This window comes from Balaenoptera acutorostrata, chromosome 3 (genome assembly GCF_949987535.1).
Source record: "Balaenoptera acutorostrata chromosome 3, mBalAcu1.1, whole genome shotgun sequence".
NCBI classification, from domain to species: Eukaryota; Metazoa; Chordata; class Mammalia; order Artiodactyla; family Balaenopteridae; genus Balaenoptera; species Balaenoptera acutorostrata.
Window position 1 is genome coordinate 63,632,537 of NC_080066.1, and position 21,386 is coordinate 63,653,922.

General features: G+C 56.7%; 1 protein-coding gene across 10 annotated transcripts in view; it reads left to right on the forward strand.

Moving 5' to 3' along the window:
- The first annotated feature begins 896 nt into the window (after window positions 1-896).
- STRA6 (signaling receptor and transporter of retinol STRA6) overlaps window positions 897-21,386 on the forward strand; it is a 28,934-nt gene continuing 8,444 nt past the window's right edge. The window contains exons 1-13 of one of the 10 annotated variants that reach the window (XM_007197719.2): window positions 3,838-3,946; window positions 4,642-4,701; window positions 7,118-7,279; window positions 12,208-12,274; window positions 12,577-12,662; window positions 14,229-14,368; window positions 14,965-14,988; window positions 15,172-15,338; window positions 16,663-16,785; window positions 19,023-19,090; window positions 19,269-19,345; window positions 19,618-19,679; window positions 20,627-20,789. In XM_007197719.2, coding sequence (XP_007197781.1) covers window positions 4,697-4,701; window positions 7,118-7,279; window positions 12,208-12,274; window positions 12,577-12,662; window positions 14,229-14,368; window positions 14,965-14,988; window positions 15,172-15,338; window positions 16,663-16,785; window positions 19,023-19,090; window positions 19,269-19,345; window positions 19,618-19,679; window positions 20,627-20,789 — 1,144 coding nt within the window. In that variant the 5' untranslated portion in view covers window positions 3,838-3,946; window positions 4,642-4,696. Of the gene's footprint in view, window positions 1,119-3,837; window positions 3,947-4,641; window positions 4,702-5,937; window positions 6,342-7,098; window positions 7,280-12,207; window positions 12,275-12,576; window positions 12,663-14,228; window positions 14,369-14,964; window positions 14,989-15,171; window positions 15,339-16,662; window positions 16,786-19,022; window positions 19,091-19,268; window positions 19,346-19,617; window positions 19,680-20,626; window positions 20,790-21,386 lie in introns of those variants that run through there. The other 9 variants (XM_007197726.3, XM_007197727.2, XM_007197721.2 and 6 more) reach the window with 9 other exon arrangements.

Here is a 21,386-nt window from a genome sequence, read left to right on the forward strand (position 1 = left end):
CTCCCTGACTACCATAGCACCATGTTTTAGCACCTTCTGAGCCCTTTTTTCCTTCTCGTTTACCCCCCTCCAGGGCACCCCTGCTAGGAGGGGGAGGGAAGAGCATGGTGAATCTGAGCCAATCACCTCCCCTTCCAAGTTCTGGGATGGTGATCAGAGCAACTGTCCCTGCAGACTTGGGGGTTGTAGGAAGGTGCTTGGGGTGAGTGGCAGGCCCCAGAACCCCAGACTTCTTCTAGAGACAGACTGGGCTATGAGGAGTTGAACAGAAAGCTCTCTGAGAGCTTTTTGGCTCTCCCCCTGGAATGGATCATACCTGAAATTTGAGCCCCAAAGCCCCATGAAAGTGTGACAAATTCCCCCCTTCCCATGGTCAGGGCCCTCAGCCCAGTTGGGCAGCAGCAGGTTGCTGATCGGGTTATTAAAAGCTTAGCTGGTGGTTCCCCTCCGGCTTGGTGCAATTCATCAGGCAATGGCTCCCCAGGAGTGATGGATGGTAACAAATGAAGGTAGGTAGGGGGTTCCTTAGCCCATCCTGGGCCACAGCTGGGGAAACTCAGCCATTAAAGCCCTGTGCAGGCTTCTCCACTGAGGTGACTCTGAGGGCCAAGGAGATCAAGTTTCGGGCAAATGGTTTGGGGGCTGGAGAGTCTCCGCCAAAGACAAGCCGCCCTGTGTGTTGTGTGGGGCCGCAGCTGGGCTGTGGGCCTGAGCTGGCGAGGTGGGGGTGGGGTGGGCTCCTCTGATCCCGGAATCACAGGCGGAAGGCCTGGGGGGGCGGGAGGAGGGGCAGAGCCAGAGCTGGTGGGAAGGAGGGAGCTGCCTTTCTGGGAGGAGGAGATCAAACACCTTTTAAAGCAGGTGCTGGGGACTCTGCTCAGGGGCGAGTGCTGAGACTGCACAACCAGCCATCCCTCCGGGATCCCAGCCAGAGCTGGTGCTGGCGCTCAGAGGAGGAGGCCCCAGGGGGTGGGGAGCACCTTGTCTGCCTGGAGGCACAGGACTTCCCAGGGTGACCACTAAGGAGAAGGAAGAGATACAGAAGGGAGAGGTCAAGAGAACACCTGGTGGAGGTGGGGCAGGAGCCAAGCCTTGCGGGCCAGGTAGGATCCGGACAGGTGAGGGAGCAAGGAAAAGGCACGGCGGTGGAGGGGGGGAGGCGAGGTGGGTAGGACAGAGCACAAACAAAGGTGTAGGGCAGGAAGGGGGCAAGAATGGTAGGGTTGAGCAATTCTGAGGGATGAGGTTGGAGACCTGGAGATGGCTGTACTTGGGGGACCCTGGGGAGCTAGTACGAGCTCCAAAAGGCAGGGAGACATCAGAAGAGTTGTGTCTGAGTAGCATCTGCTGGTGGGCAAGAGATTGATGGAGAGCCCTGTCCTGTGGTCAGCAGGGAACAAGGAGAGAGAACTCAGGGGATCTGCCCAGCAGTCGGTGTCCTCAGTGAGGAAGGAGGGCAGCACGGAGCCCACATCTCAAGACCAGACCATGGTGGCACCATCCCAGGGAGGACGTGCTGGGAAGGGAGAATCCAGGCTTCTAATAGCTGGGTGCATCTTCATGGCCTTTTGGCCAGTCCTCCTCTGAAGGCATCTTGATGTTACCAGCCTATTCTTGATTGCCTCCTCTGATGGGGGGCTCACTGCTCTGTGAGACAAAGAAAGCTACCTTTGTCCTGAGCTGAAACCTGCCTCCTCTGAATCAGTTCTAGCCTGGCACTCTGGGAGGGGAAGAACACCCTGCTCCCCTGGAACAGCTGGCTACCCTCCTTCTCCTCACCGGTGTCCACACTCATACCAGAGCAGTCTGGCTTACATCCCTCATGCTATGATGATGCTTTTGGTGAGGCGGGCAGGAGAATTCTAAGAAAGGCATGTCTTAGATGCTCCTGAAGCTCCCACATGGCAAGGGAGGTAGGAGGCAGAGAGCCATCTACACTTTCCTGTCGTGAGCTTAGCAGCCAACAGCACTGCCTTCCGGCCACTGAATGGGGTCAGGCTGGGTCTGGAGCCAGGATTAGGCGCCTGTGTGTGCCGGGGGGCAGTTCGATATGTGTGTATGTGAGTGTGCTGTGTAGATGGGGGCAGACCCAGAGCTCACTGGTCCACATGGGGTTGAACCCGCCTTGGCTGCTTATCCATGGGTTCATGGCGGGCTGGGCTGCACAGGCAGGCACAGGGGCCATCCCCCACTCCTGGACTGAGGCAACCCTTGGCCATTCTCTGCTGTGCTGCTGGGGGTTGAGGTGTTGCTGAGGCTCTGGGTGTTACTGAGGTTTGGGTGCTGTAGAACTTTTGGGGGGGGGTGCAGTTGGACTCAGAGAGCCAAAAGCTGGGATGGGAGGGTGGTGAGCAATGAGGGGTCTCTGGGCCTTTTGCAACTGTTTACCATGGTTTTGACCATCTTTCCCCTACCAGTGCTTGATTTGCCAGAGTTTGAGGGTCCTTGGAATGTGGGCCGAGGTTCTGAGGTGTTTTAGAAGTTCTGGTGTGTTACTGAAGTTCTGGGGGCTCATGGTGGGTGATACTGAAGTTCTGGGAGTTCTTGTGGTGCTACTAAAATTCTGGGGATATTGCTGAGGTTCTGGAGGTGCTCTGGAGGATCTGGGAGTCCTTGGGGGTGTTTCTGAGGTTCTTCCTCGCTCCTTCAGGCCCACTGTCAGCTCCTTTTAAGCTTAGCACTTTACCCTTTGAGGATTTTGATAACCACAGGCTACTGAAGGCACACACGTGGGCCTCTGTTCCTGGATGCCAAAATTCCTCAGATTTAATCAACTTGAACAAAAACAGGGGGAGGAAGGAAGCCCTGTCCTGAGGGCTTCGTGGTCCAACTCCAGCCCAAGGGGAGCTCCGTGCCAGGCCCAGATGGCAGATGGCCTTCGTCTGCTCAGAGCCCAGAGGCTTTTTGCGACCCCCCTCTCAGAGTGAGCAGGACTTAGCCACCCCCAGCTATGAGCACTACTGGCCTGGGCTGCTCCCTGGGTGTTGGTGTCAGCCTCATCTGAACGTGCCCGTGTGGGCTCACGAGGGCACAGCGAGGCAGCCCTGAGCCCTGCCCTGCTCTCTCCTTGCCTCTCAGACTCCCCTTCTCAACTCTCCTATGACACTTACACCTCATTCTTGCTGCCATTGCTGACCCTGTCTGACCTCAGAGCCCTGCTCCAGGCCCCCTCCTCCAGGAAGCCTTCAAGACTGCTCAGTCCATCTCCTTATTCTTCTTCCTCTCTTCTCCCTTCTCCGAGTTTTTACTGTCTGTCTTCCAAGTAACTCCACCGGCCAGCTCCTCCTCTCCTGCAGGTCTCTGACTTTTTTGGATACGAGTCCCCCTATAAAGGGTAGGCCCAACTCCAGAGGGTAGGCCCTGGACTCTGCCGCCAGGCCTTTGGAGAAATTCTTTAGGAGCACATTATTACCATCTTTCTCCTCTCAATACTTTTCCTTGCCAGCTTGCAGTCTGGCCAGGTGGCATCCTTCCTAACACCTCAGAGGTAACCTTCCATTTCACAGATGTGAGCTCTCCTAGCTTCAAGCTGAGGAGGTACTTTGGGCTCAAGGAGTGGAGTCCCCTTCCCAGCCTGAGCTACGCAGCCACCTAGTAGCCATGGATCTTTGACCCAGCCTGCCTCCCTGCCCCCACCAGAGTGGATAGGGGAGCTGGGGGCCAGGAGGGTGGGTGGAAGACAATGGGGGACGCCTGGGCAGTCACAGCTGCTCTCTGTGGCTTTGACCTTCTTACTACAGCCAGTGCCTGGTGTGCTGGCTCCACATTCCTGGGCCGTGAAGTCATTGAGGGCAGGGAGTGGGGGCCTTGGGGAGAGGAGAGCCCACAATCAAAGAAGCTCCTGGCTGGATAACCTATCCCTCCTGGGAGAGAGGCAGGGCTGAGACTCAGAGAAGCCAAGGGAATCACTCAAGGTCACACAGCCAGTCCCAGGGCTCAAACCCAGGTAGGCTGCCTCCCCAACCAGGGCATTTCTCCCTGCCATATAGAAACCCAGCTCTTTCCTTCTGGACCTGCTTCCTCCCGTTTCGACCTGGCCCTGACTAGAGGTACTGAGCAAAAGACTGCCCTCTGTCGCTGTGCTAGTACCTGGGGAGAGAGACGAAGCTCACACTTCCTCACCTCTGCTTAGGGCCTCCCTGAAGGTGGCCTCTGCATCTCCCCAGTAAGGAGGGAGGTGGCACCATGGGCACTGGGCTAGCCCGGGGTGGGGGTGGGGGGAGGCGCTGTCTCCACTTGCGGTCTCTTTGGGGGCAGAGCAGTGTTTGGGTCGGGGAAGAGTGCAGTGGGGAAGGGACTGTGCCTGGACTTAGCTTGGGCCCCTCCCTGCCAGCCTCGCTGTAGCCCCTGAGGCTGATGGAGTCTCCTTCAGGCAGCCTGAATGTCTTTCCTCAGTGCCCATTTGGGTACCGCCCCGCTTCGTTCAGGGGTCTGCTGAAATATCACCTTCTCAACTGCGCCTGTTCTCACCATCCTGCCTAAAATAGCCAACTCCTGTCTGTCTGTCTCTCCTCTCGTATCCCACTGTATTTTCCCTCTCAGCACACATGACACATGTTTTGTCTCCCCCTGCCCCCCACTACACATGAGGTTCCCTGGGGCACAGGACTTTATCTATCTTGCTCGCTGCTATATTCTCAGCGTGGAGAACCTCGCCTGGCACATAATCGGCATGCAGTCAACATCTGTGGAATAAATGAGGTAATGAACAAACCAGACTGAGGAGGCAGACTCAGGCTCCCTGCAGAGTAGAAAGCAGTTTCGGACAGGGATTTATCCAGCTATGAACTTCTCTACCTTGTAGAGGGAGTGAGCTCCCCGGCACAGACTGGAGAGTCCAGTTGTTGGAGGAATCATGAGGGGGATTTAAAATCAGATAGTGAGTTGCTCCCTAAGCTATGGGTCTAGGACTCCTGTGCAGTGAAGGGAATGCAGGGCTCTGGTGTTGGAGCAGAGGGCTCTGGAAACCTGGCTGGAGAAACAGCAGCCTGCACGGGACAGGCCCGTGGAGGAGCGATGGTCACCAGAACTAGCAATGGCTTTGCCAAACCCAGTTTAGAAAGTCCCTGTGGCCCCGGTGCTGGGTACTGTGCATCAGGGGGAGGAGGCAGGAGGAGGAGGAGAAGAGGTAGAACTCTGCCCTCAGGAGATCATAGCCAGGCCTGATCCCTGGGATCAGATGGGCAGTGTGGGCTCCTGCATTGCATCAAACAAAGTTCAGGTTCAGCTCTGAGTCAGCACATGCTGACATCTCTGTGCGGTGGCAGAGGGGAGGCCAGAGCCCTCTTCCTGGAAGAGGGGTCATTTGGGAAGGAGGGGGAGGAACCAAAGCCAACAGAGCCCTCAGGCCCTAATTCTGGAAGGCCTTGTGAGCCTGGCTACAGAATTTGGATGGGGAGCTTTTAGGATTTCAAACTCTGTCCCTTCTGAGCATCCCTCATGCTGTTCCCTCTACCAGGAACACTCTTCCCTCCACTACCCACCCCACCCACCAACTCCACCCCCCTGTGCAGCTGACTTTTCCCTGCCCTCGAATCTCCACTGAAAGGTTTCTTTTTTCAAGACACACACCGCACCACCCCCGCCCCGCATTCTTTCAGACCAAATTCAGTTTCCTGTGGTATACATCAGGGCACTCTGTGCCTTCCCTTTGTAACCCTCAGATTCGAGGTCATTTACCTACTTGGCTGTGTCCCCCTGAACTGTAGACTCTCCCGTCCCAGGACCCCAAACAGTGCTGGCACTTAGTAGGTGTTCAATGAATTTATGTTAAAATAATAAATGGATGAACGTCCTTTTGAAAAGCTTGTTGAATGAATGCCTTAGCTGGGTAGGGCCATGGCCAAGGCACCCTGTGGGGTATTGGAAGGACAGGGACCCTCAAAGTTTCAGGGGGCCTGACTCCCACCCAGGGATAGGGGGCCTGAGAACTGCTCTCTGCCTTGTCTGCATCTTGCCATACCTCCACCCCCAGTTGGGGGCCAGGAGTGGGAGAGGAACCTTCATCTCCTGCCCAGTCCCTGCCTTCCTCACCCTCACTCTCACCCCACACTCCGGGAGGAACAGGAGGCAGGCAGGGTTCTTGCCTACCCGTGGGTCTGGTTCATGTTTAAAGGACTAATTTCTGCCTTGTGGGGGTGAGTTATCTCCTTGTGAAATCAAGTTGGAGAAACAAAAAGATTTTACCAGGGAGACACATGTTCCTCCAGGAGAAGGAACGGATGGGCTCCCTCCCCTCATTCTGGCCCCGGCCCAGCAGCCTCCCTGGGTTGCTGGAATGCCTGACTTGTCTGTAGGGCCCTGCAGATGTGTGCGAGATTTGGGGCAGGCGCTGAAGGCAGGTAGGTGCGTGCAGTCAGGTGCCGGCCCTCCTGGCCGCACTCCTCCCAGGCTCAGGCCGCCAATGGGGCCGAGACCTCCACCTCCGGGAGGGGGTCTTGTGAGGACCACGGTGTATTCCCATCACTGAGGCCCAAGGGGGCCAGCGAGGGGCAGACTGAGGCTGGGGGATGGTCTCGAGGGAGCCTGAACAAAGAGGGGGGATTAGACTGGACCCCTGAGAGCGGAAGGGGCTGGGAGCCCAGCTGGGAGGGGCCGGCAGACTGTGCTGAGCCCGCCTGCTGCCCGCCTACCCTTTCATCTCCGCAGCTCCTTCCTCCCTGGTCCTTCCTTGAGTGTGTGTCTGTGGGTCCATCTGGGTGGGCTTGAGGAGGGGGAAGGAAGGGGGTGCTCTCTGCGGGCAGCTTGGATTGGACAAAACTTCTTTGAAAATGGTGTTTTGAGTCAAAACCTACCGGTGGCCAGTCATAGAGAGAGACAGACGGGGGGTGTCTTTTGCTCCGGCAAAAGCCCAAGGACCCTGAGGGGGCACCATCCCCAAGGGATAACTACCTCCTGCAGGACCTCGCGAGACTGGGCGGGAAGGGACAGGAGGGGACAGGAGAAGCCCTTCCCCTTCTCCTGTGCCAGCCGGCCCAGGCCCTCACTCCCAGGAGGGCTTTTCCCAGAGAGCTAAAAGCAAGAAAGTAACCTTTAGGATTAAAGAGAAACGTTTCTTTGTTTGGGTTTTCTTTCTTTTTTTTTTTTTCCCCTCCTAAGCCTCTTTTCACATCTGTAGTGGCTTTTTCCCTCTGGTTTGGGGGTCAGAGGAAAAGGGCCAGAGAATGTCGACCCAGGCAGCAGGGAACCAGACCTCCTCCGGGGCCACAGACGACGATGACTCCTACGGCAGCTGGTACATCGACGAGCCCCAGGGTGGCCAGGAGCTCGAGCCGGAAGGGTGAGTTGGAACCCCTGGCTCTGTCGGCCAGCACATGGGGTGTGGCAGAGGTTACTGATGGGGGGCGTGGGGAAGACCCTGAGCAAGGGCTGCTAAGAGGGGCTCTGCCGCTCATTTGCTGTGTGAACCCTTGGCAAGTCACAGCCTCTCTGGGCTTCAGTCTCCTCGCCTGTTAGGTGAGAACAGCCCTTGCCCTGGTGTTAAGAAACTTGAGGTGGAGGACCTGGCCCAGGCTAGTCACCTAAAAAGCACCTGTGTGGTGTGTTTGGGTTTTTTTGACTTTATTTTAGTTTTTGGGGCTGTGCCGTGCGGCTTGTGGGATCTTAGTTCCCTGACCAGGGATTGAACCCCGGCCCCGGCAGTGAGAGCACTGAGTCCTAACCACTGGACCGCCAGGGAATTCCCTGTGGTGTGTTTAAAAAACAGATTCCTGGGCCCCATCCTTGCAAACTCAGATCCAGCTGGGCTGGGGTGGCTCCCTGGTGACTCTGGCCTGTAACCAGGGTGGAGAGTCCTGGGTGAGTGGTTGAGGGGGTCGGGCCTGCCTTCAAGGTGTTACTGGCCCCTGTGGTGACCATCTGGGGTGTGCTGTTAGCAAGCGTCAGGTTCTCTGGGCAGGCCTGGGGCGGGGGTAGGTCTGAGGAAACATGCCGCCCCAGTTGGCTTTGGCTGGTCTGAGGCTCCGTGAAGATGAGGCCCTAGTTCTCTTCAGCAGGAGTGCTCGGGCCAGCCCAGGGGAGGGAGGTGGCCTCAGCCCAGCCCAGTGTGGCCTGAGGACTCGGCCCACAGCCGCCTCTGCCCAGATCCCTTCTATCATTGTTTAGTCTGGGCAGCCTGGCAGAGGAGCTGGGCCTCCTTGTGCCCCCATGCTGCCAAGGACACCTTGCCTGCGTGGGCCCCAGAGCCCAGATCTCCCCTTGTTGTCCCTGGCCCCGGACCCATCTCCTACCTCCCTTCTCTGTCTGAAGGTTTGGGGAACTAGAAAGGTGAGGCTGGGGGTTGCCCTGCCAGATGTGTGCACATCTGTTCTCCATCAACAACCAAAACAGGAGAAGGGAAAAATGCTCGCGTGCCTCCCCAGGGGCCAGGGCTGTGGCCTGGCCAGGCTGGGGTCACCCGGCAGGGATGGAGGCCCCACCCAGGCCTGGGGGAAGGAGATGTTGTTTGGAGGACTCGGGGTTCTGACCACCTGGAAAGCAGCCCTGCTGTCAGCAAAAGTGTGCCCTCTTCCCCTTCCCTGGATGACCTCGAAAGCCCAGGGCTCCCCAGGTTCCTGCTGTGTATGTGTGAGGTGGGAGAAGCAGCAGAATGGAGAGGGGCCCAGGAGCCCCAAGAGGACACAGAATCTGACCTGAGTTAAGGCCCTAATTTGAAGCTGTGTCCTTAGCCACTTCAGGGCCCAGGCATTGGCTGGGGCCAGGCGCCTGCAGCCAGCTCTGTGGCTCAGGTATTTAGATACGGCCTTAGAATAAAGTTGGGTGCATGACAGGGACTAGGTGATGAGGAGTACTGCCCCTAAGGTGGGTGTCATCTAGAATTTGTAGCTCCCTTCTCCCACTGCAGGTAAGAATGAAGAGCTTTATTTGAATCTACTTACTTGGCCAAACCAAGTCGAGCTTCCTGCCAAAGGTGGGAGTGGGAAGCTGGGATCCCAGGGGAATCCCAAGGAGGCAAACTTGGACTCACTTCTCCCTGTGTGAGTCAGACACCCCGGCGAGGTGGTGCACCAAAGCTTTGAGGAGCTCTGGACAGTGGTCCCGCCTGTACCTCAGCGTGCCCCAGCAGGCTGGAGTCGAGGTTGTGGGTGACAGTGTCTGGAATGGACTCAATCTCCTGGTCACATTTATCCAAGTGCCCCCTTGGCGCCAGGACCTGGTTGGAGAGGTTGGGGGCGGGGGTGAGTCTGATGGCGATGGGATGCCCTGTCTGGGGTCTTCTGTGGACATAGGATTGATGTGTATAAGCCGAGCTGGCTCTTTCCTACCCCCAGAGGCTCCTCTGGTCAGGTTATGGGCCCTACTTGCCATGTGCTCGTGTGTCATCCACCCATATCATCAATACCGAGCTTCCCAGCCAGAGCCTGGGGATACAAATACATCTGTGGCAGCTGTCCAGGATGTCAGTCACCTCCCCACCACTTCAAAGGGCTGCCTGGAAGGCGGAATTGGGAGGCTTCCTTCCTGGCCTGCCCTCCCACCAAGTGAGGTCAACGCCAGGGTGATCTGCAGGCCCTTCTGCGGTGGGAGCAGGGAGAGGGTCAGGCAGCAGGGCTCCAGGCCTCCCGGGGACCACAGACCCACAGACCCCCGCCCCAGACAGTCAGCCTTTCCCTGTCACCCACAGAGATGTGTTCTGCCCTCCCCTCTGGATGGGGCCCTTTGCAACCTCTCACTCAGAGCCAAACTTCTAGAAACAGTTGTCTTGCTTCTTCTCTGTCTCAGTGTCCTCACCATACTGCAGTCCGGCCTCTGTCCCTGAGTGCCCATCACCACCTCTGAATTGCCCAAGACCAAGCCTCAGCTTCCTTGGGCTCCATTTGACTCTGTCCTCACTCTTCGTCTTGGAATAAGGCCCAGAACCCTACAGTCATCCCAGAAACTCCCCTTCCCTCTGCTCCTCTACATTAAGGCATGTAAAGTCTTCTACCTAAATACCTCTGAGATACTGCCTGACATTTCCGCTCCCCCGTGACTATTTATGCTGAACCATTTGAAAATGCTGATATTCAACTGTTTTTGATGGAAAGAAATGGCAGTTTCATACGGTTCAACTTAATATCTTCCTCCACGTACTCCTTGCCTCTCACATCCTGGTCACATGCGGCTGCTGAAGTCAGACTACCTCAGTTCGAATTCTGGCTCTGGTGCTTTACTAGCTGTGTGATTTGGGCAAGATACCTAGCCTCTCTGAGCCTTGTTCTCCTTATCTATGCAAGGAGGATACTAGTAGCTCCCACCTCTTAGGTAATTAACTGAGTTAATACATAGAAAGTGCCTGGCACTTACTCAATGCTTAGTAAATACTAGTTACTGTTGTTGTTGTTATTCAAATCTAGCCACAGAAATCTCCTAAAATCCAGAACACTGTCCTGCTCAAATGCCCTCGGTGGCTCCCTAGTGCCTCCCATGCCTGCTATTACTGGCTCTCAGCCTGCCCTCTGCGCTGTCATCAAGCTGAAAACCTTGCCTGGCCCCAACCACACTGTCTACTGCCTGTCACTCCACTTTCTCATGCTCTTTCCTCTACATGGAGCTCCCTTGCCCCTTATTTGCCTAAAGAGATGCCACCATCTTTCAAACTCAAGTACCACCCCCTCTGAGCCCTCGCCCCAAATTTCTCTCCCTTTTCTGCATCCTTTAGCATCTGCTTGTGCCCCCTCAAGGATCAAGCTCCCACCCTCCCTGACACAGCGTTCTCTGTGTCTGTGCCATCCTGCCTGTCCCACAGCACAAAACATGGGTTCACGAGCTGTCAGCCAAACATCTGCTCAGCCAAATTTCTGTCGCTCAGACCTCAAACATTTGAGGGTCCATGAGCCTCAGCCAAACTGAGCTAAGTAAAGGGTAGATGGGGGGCCCCGGGTGGTACAGAAAGGGCCAGAGATGCCCCCAGACAGGGCCCTGGAGGGGGTCCATGGAGGTGAAGGTGGCTCCTGGTCTGGGGTGAGTGGGAAATGGTCAGGCTGCTCCAGGGACAGTTTGCGGAGCCCCTGCCCTGGCTGGGCCTGGTGGGGGGCGCAGGATTGAGTACAACTTTGTCAGGTGACGAGATGCAGGCTGAGAGGGCCTGGAGTGGTGGTTCTGAACTCTTGGGGCTGGTGAGGGGCCCTGCCTCACCCAAACCCCACCCCACATACTCGAGTAAAATGCCTCAGAGTTGCAAGTGGGGAGTGTGAGGCCTGAGCTCAGACAGCAGGAACCTGATCCCCTACATGGCACCTACTCTACCGCTTTGGGAAGAGGCTGGCTCTGCCCTGGCCAAGAAATTGCACAAAACAGACTTCTTCTGTCCCTCCACCCCAAGGACAAGCCCATGTGACCGGGCTCTTTCCTGCTTCTCGCTCTCTGGGATTTCCAAGCTCAGGGAGGTCGGGCTGTTCCAGCACAGAGCACTCAGGCTCACCCTTGGGATCCCTCTTTTCCACACAGCAGGAAGGAGCCCAGCGGGGTGGGTGAGCCCCGCCTGCGGCAGGGAGGGCCCAGCTGCAGGGCTTCCTCTGATGCCTCACCCACCAGAACTTGGTGGCCTTGCCCACACTGGTTACCTCCTTCTGGCGCTCCCAGGTTCCAAATGGGCAAACCCAGAGGTCTACCCCTCCCCCAGGAACCCAGTCGTATCAGCTCTCCCAGGTTCAGGTCCAGCCCTGAGCTCAGGGCTCCTACCTGATACCTTTCTCTGCCACGTGACTCAGCCCTAAATGAAACAGGTAAAGAAGAGACATAAATCCTGGAAGACCAAGGTAGATCATTCCAGTCAGAGACACAGACCGGACTTGGATTCCAGTGAGTGAAGGACAAATCGTAGGACCGGTTGCTGATTGCCGGACCCAGGCAGTATGCTCAGCCACAGTTCTGAGGAGAGATCTGAGGCCTGGAGCAGTCAGGGAGGCTTCCTGGAGGAGGGAGGAATGAAGTGGGCCTTGATGGATAGAAAGGCCAAGCTGGCCCATTCTGTTTCTCCCATGTCTTCCCCTGGGAGCCCCCTGTCTCCTTCAGCCCTGTAACCTCAGAGCTGGGCATGGGACCGGCACACTGCAGGGTCATGAGAGGCCCAGAACGGCCCTGAGAAGGTGAACTGTCTAGGAGAGATCAGAGGGTCAAGGGAGGTGGTGGGTGGAACCCCAGTATAGACAGCCTGGAACCCCAGACTGGGCTGCACACCTGGGGTTTCCCTACCTCGGTGTGACCCAGCGTTCACTCGCTCTGCAGGCTGGTGCCCTCCTGCCGCTCCAGCGTGCCACCCGGCCTCTACCACGCCTGCCTGGTCGTGCTGTCGGTGAGTCCCAACTGGCTTGCCACCTACCGCCAGCCTGAACAGGGGGATGTGTGTTCTTTGCTGGCGCTGGTGAAGGGAGACTCAGGGACCCCAAATATGGGAGTGGGTACCAGGAGTTCTCCCAGGGTGGGGACCCAAACCAGGATGCAGACCAACCTTTCAAACTTCTGTCACCTCCTAGCCAGTCCCCAGTTGCTGCAGGAGTGTGCACTATGGGGTAGGGGGTCCTGGGACCGAGTGCTCTGACTCAGCCCCTCAGGGGAGGCCTGGCACCCGAGCCGTCGTCTGTGCTCTCCTTTCAGATCCTCGTGTTGCTGTTGCTGGCCATGCTGGTGAAGCGCCGCCAGCTCTGGCCCCACTGTGGGCACGGCAGGCCTGGGCTCCCCAGGTTGGTGCCTTGGCCTGGGCACCCCCACTCAGGGGGCCCAGCTGACAGGGCCACTCTGGGAGGGTGGTGGCTTGTTAGGTACCTAGAAGCCAGCTCTGGCCTCCGGGACATCCCAAACTCTCTCAGTCTGGGGGCTCTCCCCATCCCCACCCAGATCTCCAGGCTTAGTTGGGACCCCCTGAGGGAAGGGGAGGGACCCACTCAGGTGCACCCACTCCTGTTCCAGACCCCAGGGAGACCGAGCCCAAGAGGGCCCAGCTCTAGGACACACTCCCCCAGGCAGCCCATGGTCTCGACAGGCCATGATCACTTCACGCCATCTTTTTTTTTTTTTTTTTTTTAATATTTTGGCTGTGTTGGGTCTTCGTTGTTGCACGCGGGCTTTCTCTAGTTGCGGCGAGAGGGGACTACTCTTCATTGCGGTGCACAGGCTTCTCACTGCAGTGGCTTCTCTTGTTGCGGAGCACGGGCTCTAGGCACGTGGGCTTCAGTAGTTGTGGCTCGCGGGCTCTAGAGCGCAGGCTTAGTGGTTGTGGTGCACGGGCTTAGTTGCTCCGTGGCATGTGGGATCTTCCCGGACCAGGGATCGAACCTGTGTCCCCTGCATTGGCAGGCGGATTCTTAACCACTGTGCCACCAGGGAAGCCCCCCTCCATGCCATCTTGACCCTCATTTCCCTGAGGGTGTTACCTGGACCCTGATGCTTCAAGGCAGATTTATGAGGGATTGCACTCCATTCCCTCTGGCTGAAATTTTCTCCCCCTGTTTCCTTCAACCCTGCAACCCCAGAGCCTGGGACGGGGATGACCCTGAGGAGACAGGACTGGGCAGCCTTGTGTGGGAGAGACCAAAGGCCTGGGGGAGGTGGTAGGTGGGGCCCCAGTGTAGACAGCCTTGCACCCCAGGCCTGGGCTGCACACTGAGGTGGGGCCTGCCATGTTGGTTGTGTGAGGAATTAGCCTGGGGTTTCTGCCACACTGGCTGGCCCAGGAAAGAGCGTGCCCTGCCTAGGAGAGGGCCTGGGGGAGACCGAAGCAGGATGGGGCCCTCAGGGCATGAAGGCAAGCTGGAGCACAGAAGCAGAGGGTCTGAGTGGCTTGCCCTGAGCCCAGAGGGGTGAGGCCTGGGACAGCCGTGCCCGCTGTCTGCCCTCTGCCCCAGGGCCACTCCCAGGCCAGGATGGCGGCTGTTGCATAAGGATGTTGTGACTCTCCAGCTCTCTGAAGGTCAGCCAGCCCAGACAGACCGATTAGTGTGGAGGCGGCTGTTTCCTGAAGCTTCCAGAGTGGGCGGAGGGAGCAGTGCTCAGGCTTGTTCCTTCCGTGTCTGCCTGTTGCAGGGGGTGGGGCAGGGGATGTTCCTGAGTCACTTTGCCACAGGGCCCAGATCTGGTTACATAGGAGGCACTACACAGACATCTGTGGAATGAATACACGAAGGGACCTCAGTTTCCCCATCTGGAAAGTGGAACTGACTCCACCTCCCCGGTTTATGGAACTCGGTGTGTGGTAATGGGCGTGCAGGGCCTGAGCGACTGCCCCTGTCCTGCCCCTGCCTCTGCACCAGCCCTGTGGACTTCTTGGCTGGGGACGGGCCCCGGACCGTGCCTGCTGCCATCTTCACGGTCCTCTTCAGCTCCCTGTGTTTGCTGCTCCCCACTGAGGACCCACTGCCTTTCCTGACCCTCGCCTTACCACCCGGCCAAGGTACCCAGCACAGCTGAGGCCCTGGGCTGGATTGCTGGGAGGGGGCAGGTGGGAATCCAGAGCACTGGGGCCCCCCATTCCAGCCATGAGCCATAGACCAGGAGACACTGTCCCGTCACCCTCCCCAGCTGTCCCACCACAGTGCCTGAAACCTCTATTGCTCTGTCCTTGGGTCAATACTGCCCTCTCTGCTCTTGTGCAAACCCCACCCTCGGGAGGGAGGGAGCACAGGCTGAGTCCCCCAGACAGCCCAGTCCTGTGTGAGCATGAAGAAGGGTGGGGAGGGGTGCGGGGAGGGGTCCTGGAGACTTGAGCTGGGCTCAAGGAGGTGATGGTAAAAAGGACAGCTGCCATCCAGAGGAGCCACCGCCCTGCAACATGACCTCCTTAGATCATCCGATCCTCACAGCAACTCCACAAAATGCAGATATTCGCCCCATTTTACAGTGGCAGATGCTGAGGGTCAGAGAAGGGAATAGTAATAAAATAGTAGCCTAATTTACTGAGTACTAACTCAGGCACTGTGCTAAAGCACTGTACACATACCTTCTCATTTTATCTTTGCTAATGTACTATATATTATTTCCATTTTACAGACGGGGAAACTGAGACTCCAAGAGGTAACTTGCCCAAGATCACAGAGCTGATACTAGTCAGAGCCTGGATTTGCATGCAGGGCTCTTGCCCACGGAATCAGCTGAGGGGCTGGGAAGATGGAGACAGGAGAGAAGCTTGGGTGGGTTGGACCCAGGCCCCACATCTGCCCCTCCATCCTGTGTCTCTCTGCCTGTCTTGCCTTCCAGGGCCGTGGAAGATACTGGCTTTGCTCTATTACCCTGCCCTCTACTATCCCCTGGCTGTCTGTGCCACGGTCGGGCATGGAGCTGCACACCTGCTTGGCAGTGTGCTGTCCTGGGCTCATCTGGGGGTCCAGGTCTGGCAAAGGGCAGAGTGTCCGGTGTCACCCAAGGTAACCACTGACTCACGACGGCCTGGGGCGGCGGGGCGTGGAGGAGCTGCCTAAACCAGTGTGGCTCCTTTCCTCTCTGTCCTGCTTCCCTGTTGCACAGGATTCCACGCCTTTACACACATGCTCATTCCAAGCTCCGCCCCTCTGTGGGAGAGGCTGGGGACCAAGCAGCTGGGCCTGCCCTCAGGAGCTTCCAGTCTGGGAGGGGGAAGGAGGGGGGAAGGGGCAGAGAAGGAGGGAGAGGAAGCCTGAAATCCCCCCATTATTGATCTCCCAGACTTCTCTTGGCCAGGCTGGAGTGGGAGTGAAGAGAGCTGGAGGACGCAAGTGCTGAGCTGGGGGATGGTCTCAGAGGGCTAAAAAGAGAATTCCAGAACCTCAGAACCTGGTTCACTGGAGCTGGCTGGGGTGTGAAGCTGACCAGTCCAGAGCCCAAAGGGTGGGGGTGTGGCCTACAGAGTCAGACAACCCAGGTTTGAATCCAGCTTTATCCCTTCCTTCCTTTGTTCATTCCACAAACATATCTGAGCATATACTCTGCACCAGGGACATTTCCAGGCACTGGAATACAGCTGTGAACAAGACAGATGAAGTCCCTGACATCCCAAGAGCTGTCATTCCAGAAGGGGACACACAGTCACACAAACAAATGTATGAAATGATGCCAGGTGGTGCTAGGTGCTCAGGTTCCCCCCACCCTACCCTGCCCCCATAAATGAAGTTGATAACACGAATCCCTCAGGGTAGAGTTGAAGATTAGGTGGTTTCCGTGAGAGCAGGGACTTCGTTGGTCTTTTTCACCAGCCAGGACCTGGCACATACTAAGCTCTCAATAAAAACATATTGAATTAACAAATAGATGAATACATATTCAACCCTAGGAGGGCCTCAACCCCAGGAGGCAGAGCATGTACTTCCCAGATGCCCAGGTTGCAAACTGTAATAGAAAAAATCAGGCCTGTGTCAAAGCACCAGGAACGTAGGGACATAGAAGGTGGATGTCCCTGGTTTCAGGCCCCATCCCAGCCCCCTGGGGTGTGTAGGAGGGGATTACAAAACATACTGCCTTTGGCTCCTGTAAGGGACCTGGGGGTCCAGGGGCCTGGGGGAGGGGCAAGCACCTCTGCAGTGCCTGAGAAGGGGAAGTAGAAGTTGGTGCCAAGTGGCCCTGGCTGGGGGGTAGTGATAGAACCAGAGGCCTTCCCATGCACCCTAGACCACCCTCAGGGCCCCCTGTGAGCTGGGAAGGGAAATGGACCCTGGTCTTCGGTTGGGGGAAGGAGGCAGAAGGTAGGTGTGTCTGGGTGTTTGTCTGTCCATCCAGATCTACAAGTACTACTCCCTGTTGGCCTCTCTGCCTCTCCTTCTGGGCCTCGGATACCTGAGCCTTTGGTACCCGGTGCAGCTGGTGAAAAGCTTCAGTCATGGGGCAGCAGCGGGTTCCAAGGTAAAGGGGCAGGGCTGGGGTGGGCTCGTACTCAGCACCCAAGACACCCTGGACTTGTCCATATCTATTGTTCCCCTACATGTGGTCATGCCTGGTGTGGAGCCTAGAACATAACAGGTGCTCAGAAAATGCTGAGTCGCAGAGGGACTGGTTGGTCCTCCCTCCCCAGGCAAAGGCCAGGCCAGGCCCTCGGCTGGCACCGAGGATGCCTGGGGCACCAAACTGTTTGCACAGTGGGGACTCAACAAAGGAGAAGTGGGCCAGAAGACAGGGAAGTCATAGCTCTGTTTCTGAAACACTGAGGATCCTGCTGGAGAAATGAGACAGGCCAGGAGCCTTGCTCCTAATGGGAGCTCTGCAGAGCTGACATGATTCAGGAAGCACCCAGGGCAGAATTGCATTATGAATCAACCCTAGGTTGGATAATATTAGATAAAGGGGAGCGCTGGGAGAACTAAGGCAGGCTGAGGGGGCTTCCTGGAGGAGACAGACATAGCATGGACTAAAGGACAGTGAGAATCTGGAGTGGGGAGAGAATAAGGAGAAAGCATTACAGGCATAGGAAAGAGCATGAGTAAAGGGGCAGAGGTGGGTTGCATCTCTCTCATTCATGCATGATTTGCAGCACCGGACAGGTCTTAGCACACAACAGACACTCAGCAAATATTTCTGAAGTTTTGGGTAAGTGGGTAGGTGGGTGTGGGGATGAATATATCATGGCAAGAGGGAATTCTTACAAGATATGGCAATCTTATTTTAGATTAGGTAGACCTTCTAAGCACCTGCCCTGTGCCAGGCCCTGGGCTGGGTTTATGGACTTAGCCGAGTGACTCGTGTCGGACCTCCAGGACTCCCAGTGCGCTGGGGGAGATGGGTGCAGCAACGTGTATTTACAGTGCACTGTGAGAAGTGCAGCCAGGGCTCATCCAGCGGACCTGGGAGCATGGGTGGAGGCGGGGCCCAGTGCTCTTCCTGGCGAGAGAGGAGGAAGAGGGAGACTGCTCCGCAGAGGCCCTTGAGAAAGGTTAAAGACACAGATGCAAAAGGCTGATTGCTCTGCAGATGTGGAGGGCGAAGGAAAGGCTTGAAGGGTGGCATCTAGGACAGACAGCAGGTGGGTGGTGGCGCCAGTTGCTGACATACGCAACGCTGGATGAGAGCAGGTGTGCGGGGGACGATGTGTAGCTAGCTGTAGGTGTGTGGCGCTGAGGGGTCTGGCGGGCAGCTGGACCGTGGGCCTGGAGCTCAGGAGAGGGGCTAGGACTGAAGCCAGAGAAGGAGTGAGGTCCCCATGGAGGGATGAAGAGCGAGGGGAGAAGAGGCAGGTGGGCTCAGCATCTCCAGGGCGACCCTGGGTCCCCCACAGGCCCACCTGACTCCAGGTTTCGCTCTCACAGGGTAGCAGTAGGGTCCTCAGTACTTGTCACTACTGCCCTCCAGATGCTCAGAAGAGGGGAGCAGCTCCCCAGGATACACAGCACCTCGTCCAGGCCTTTCCCTTCTCTTCCAGGGATCTTCTCGGCCTCTCCCTCCATTGCATGCCTTTCCTCTTGGGAAGTCTTAGGAGAAATAAAATCCTCTTTGGCCCTTGGTCAAAGAGTTTTAAGCCTCAAAGGACACAGTCAAGCTTTGAGCTGACCCACACCTGCCCTGGATCCCAGGGTTGCCATGACAACAGGTGACAATGGCCTATATTTTCCTAATCGTCAGAGGCCAGGGGTTCACTGCATCTTACTGTGGGCCTCTGCCACTTGGCAGGGAGTTTAAGGCCTGGAATGTGGCTTAGACAAATCAGGTCACCCTTGTGATCTCCCTGGAGTAGGAGAGGGCTGGGGGGATCTGACCCGAAATGGCCCTATCCCGTGTCCTGGTCAGGGATGTGCTCGTGGGACATAAGTTCCCTTTTGCTTCAGTCTTAGCTACTAGAGGCCAGAGGGCCAGGAGGAAAGCAGTGATGTGATGTGACTGAGTAAAGCTGGAGAGGGTTGGAGATAGACCTTAGGAAGAACTTCCCTGCATTGAGAGTTCTTAGATAGGAGACTGATTAGTCTTTTATTTACGGAGGAGGAAAGGGCAGCTTTGGGGGGCATGGACCTCGTCCCCACGGGATGGCCCTTCTCTGTACTCCACCACAGCCAAGAGGTTTGTATGCGCACCTACTATGGTATCCTGAGCCAGGGCCCCAGGGATGGCTCGAGACAGGTCCCATCTGCTTGTCCATTTGTCTGTCGCCACAGGGGCTGCAGAACAACTACTCTGAAGAATATCTGAGGACCCTCCTTTGCCAGAAGAAGCTGAAAAGCAGGTGAGGTCCTAGGCAAACCCTTTGGGCCAGGGGACAGACCTGGGCAGGCAGGCTTGTTTGGGAGGCTGGCACTGGGCAGCATGGTGGGGCAGAGATGAGGAATGAACCAAACCCTGGGGCCCAGGCTCAGGGCAGGGGCTTCTCCTGAGAGCTCCCTCCTGCCTGGGTCTTTCTGCAGCTCCCACATGTCCAAGCAGGGCTTCCTGTCCCGGGCCTGGATCTACTTCAGACACTACATCTACACTCCACAGCGAGGTATGGCGTGGGGAGCTGAGGTCGAGAGTGACAGGTGACCTCACCCCTCTTTTGCACAGAACAGCTGCAGTAGAAGGTCTGCTCCTTTCCCCCAAACTCTTGTCATCAGGAAGAACAACCCCAGCTTGGGACGAGGGGAAGCCCCTGGCCTGGCCTTGGTGGTCCAGGGTCCTGTGAGCCCTGGCCCTTTTCCTAGGCCTCTTGGGAGGGATGGGGCTCCCGGGGCTGGCTGGTGCTGGGGTTCACCACACCCCTCCTTTTGGGGACTGCAGGATTCCGACTCCCCCTGAAGCTGGTGCTTTCAGTCACCCTGACAGGGACGGCCATCTACCAGGTATGTCCTGCCTCTGTAGTGCCATTTGCCTCTGGACCCCTGCTCCCAGCCCCCAAGCCTGAGATGGCTCAGGCCCTCAGCTCAGCTCTCCAAAAGCCCCACCCAAAATCCTGCCCAGCTGCGTCTGGCCATCTTGGGAATGCTGGCCTACCCAGAAGAGAGGGAATGGTAACTCTTGTTGGGCTCACATAGGGTCAGAGCATGAGTTTTGGAGTCACATAAATGTGGATTTAAATCCTAGCTCCTTTATTTACCTCCTGAGTGACCTTGGGCAAGTTACTCAATGTCCCTGAAACAATTAGCTCAGCTGTGAAATGGAGGAAATAGAATTACTTCCTTTTAGATGGGAAGATTTAGTGAGATAATATGTGTTTGATAAATCCTCACCACCACTACCGCCGCCCCCCCAGAAAAAAAAACAAACAAAAAATCAAAAACCCTGGAAGGTAGGTATGATTTCTCTCCATTTTACAGATGGAGGAAATTGAGGCTGAGAGATGAACTTGACTTGGCCAAGTTCCTCCAGTTAATATCTCAGGGTAGCCAAAATTTGAATCCAGGTCTGTCCAGCTTCAATGCCTGTGCTCATTTATAGGACACTTTGCTTTCTCCAACGTGGAAAAATTGGAAGTTTTATATTCTGAAGTTTAGATAGATAGATGATTGATAGGCAGTCAGAGGTATACACATATACTTGTGCTGCTTGAAAGCATATCTGAGGCCTATGAGGCTAAAGTCGTATCTGTTTGTAACGTGCTGATTAGAGGCACGAGGATGCTGCTCTAAGGGACAGATAAGAACACTGTGAAGGGTGATGGGCTTGTGGATGCGGCCCGTGTGCTGCCAGAGTTTCTTCCCTGAAGTCTCAGAAAACACTTTTCCTGGGATGGGAGTGCCTGGTGTGAGCACAGCCAGGCCCTGCCGCCCTGATTTGGGGGTTCTTCCAGGTGGCCCTGCTGCTACTGGTGGGCGTGGTACCCACCATCCAGAGGGTGAGGGCAGGGATCACGACGGACGTCTCCTACCTGCTGGCTGGCTTTGGGATCGTGCTCTCAGAGGACAGGCAGGAGGTGGTGGAGCTGGTGAAGCACTACCTGTGGGCTCTGGAAGGTGAGGCGTCTCGGGAGCCCCCGAGGGCCGGCAGTGGGGACCTCAGCTGGGATACCTGAGCTCTGTCCCGGGTGCTGCGGACATGCGGGGTGTCCTCGGGCATGTCCCTTCCCCTTTCTGCGTCTTGGCTGCTTCATCTCCAAATTGGGGTGGTTGGACCTTCCAGTTCCAAGTCTCTGAGACCTGAAGGTCATCTCAGCGGGCCCCTGTTAGCTTGTGTGGTGTCTCCCACCCCCACCCCGAGTGACTTTGCCCAGCTCTGCAGGCTTGGAGATGGGGGAGGGTGTGGTATGTGTGAGCTGAGGGGACAGCCCTGGGCCTTTGCTGCGGGTGGGGAAGGGGAAAAGGAGGCAGTGAAGTGGGACAGTGCGCCAGGATTCTGAGCTAATCCTCATGGCAGGTGGGTGGGGTCAGGCAGGGCGGATGCTTTCTCTTCCCCAATCCCTGTCCTCCAGGCACTTCCTTTCTCCTTCCTTCCCTTGACAATGAGCTCCTGGGCTCGGGAACTATACTAGTCTCCCCTTCTGTGGTCTGATGCCTCCTTTAGCCCTTAGCCCTGTTTCCCACCTACGCCACCTCCACAGCCCTGTGGAGGAG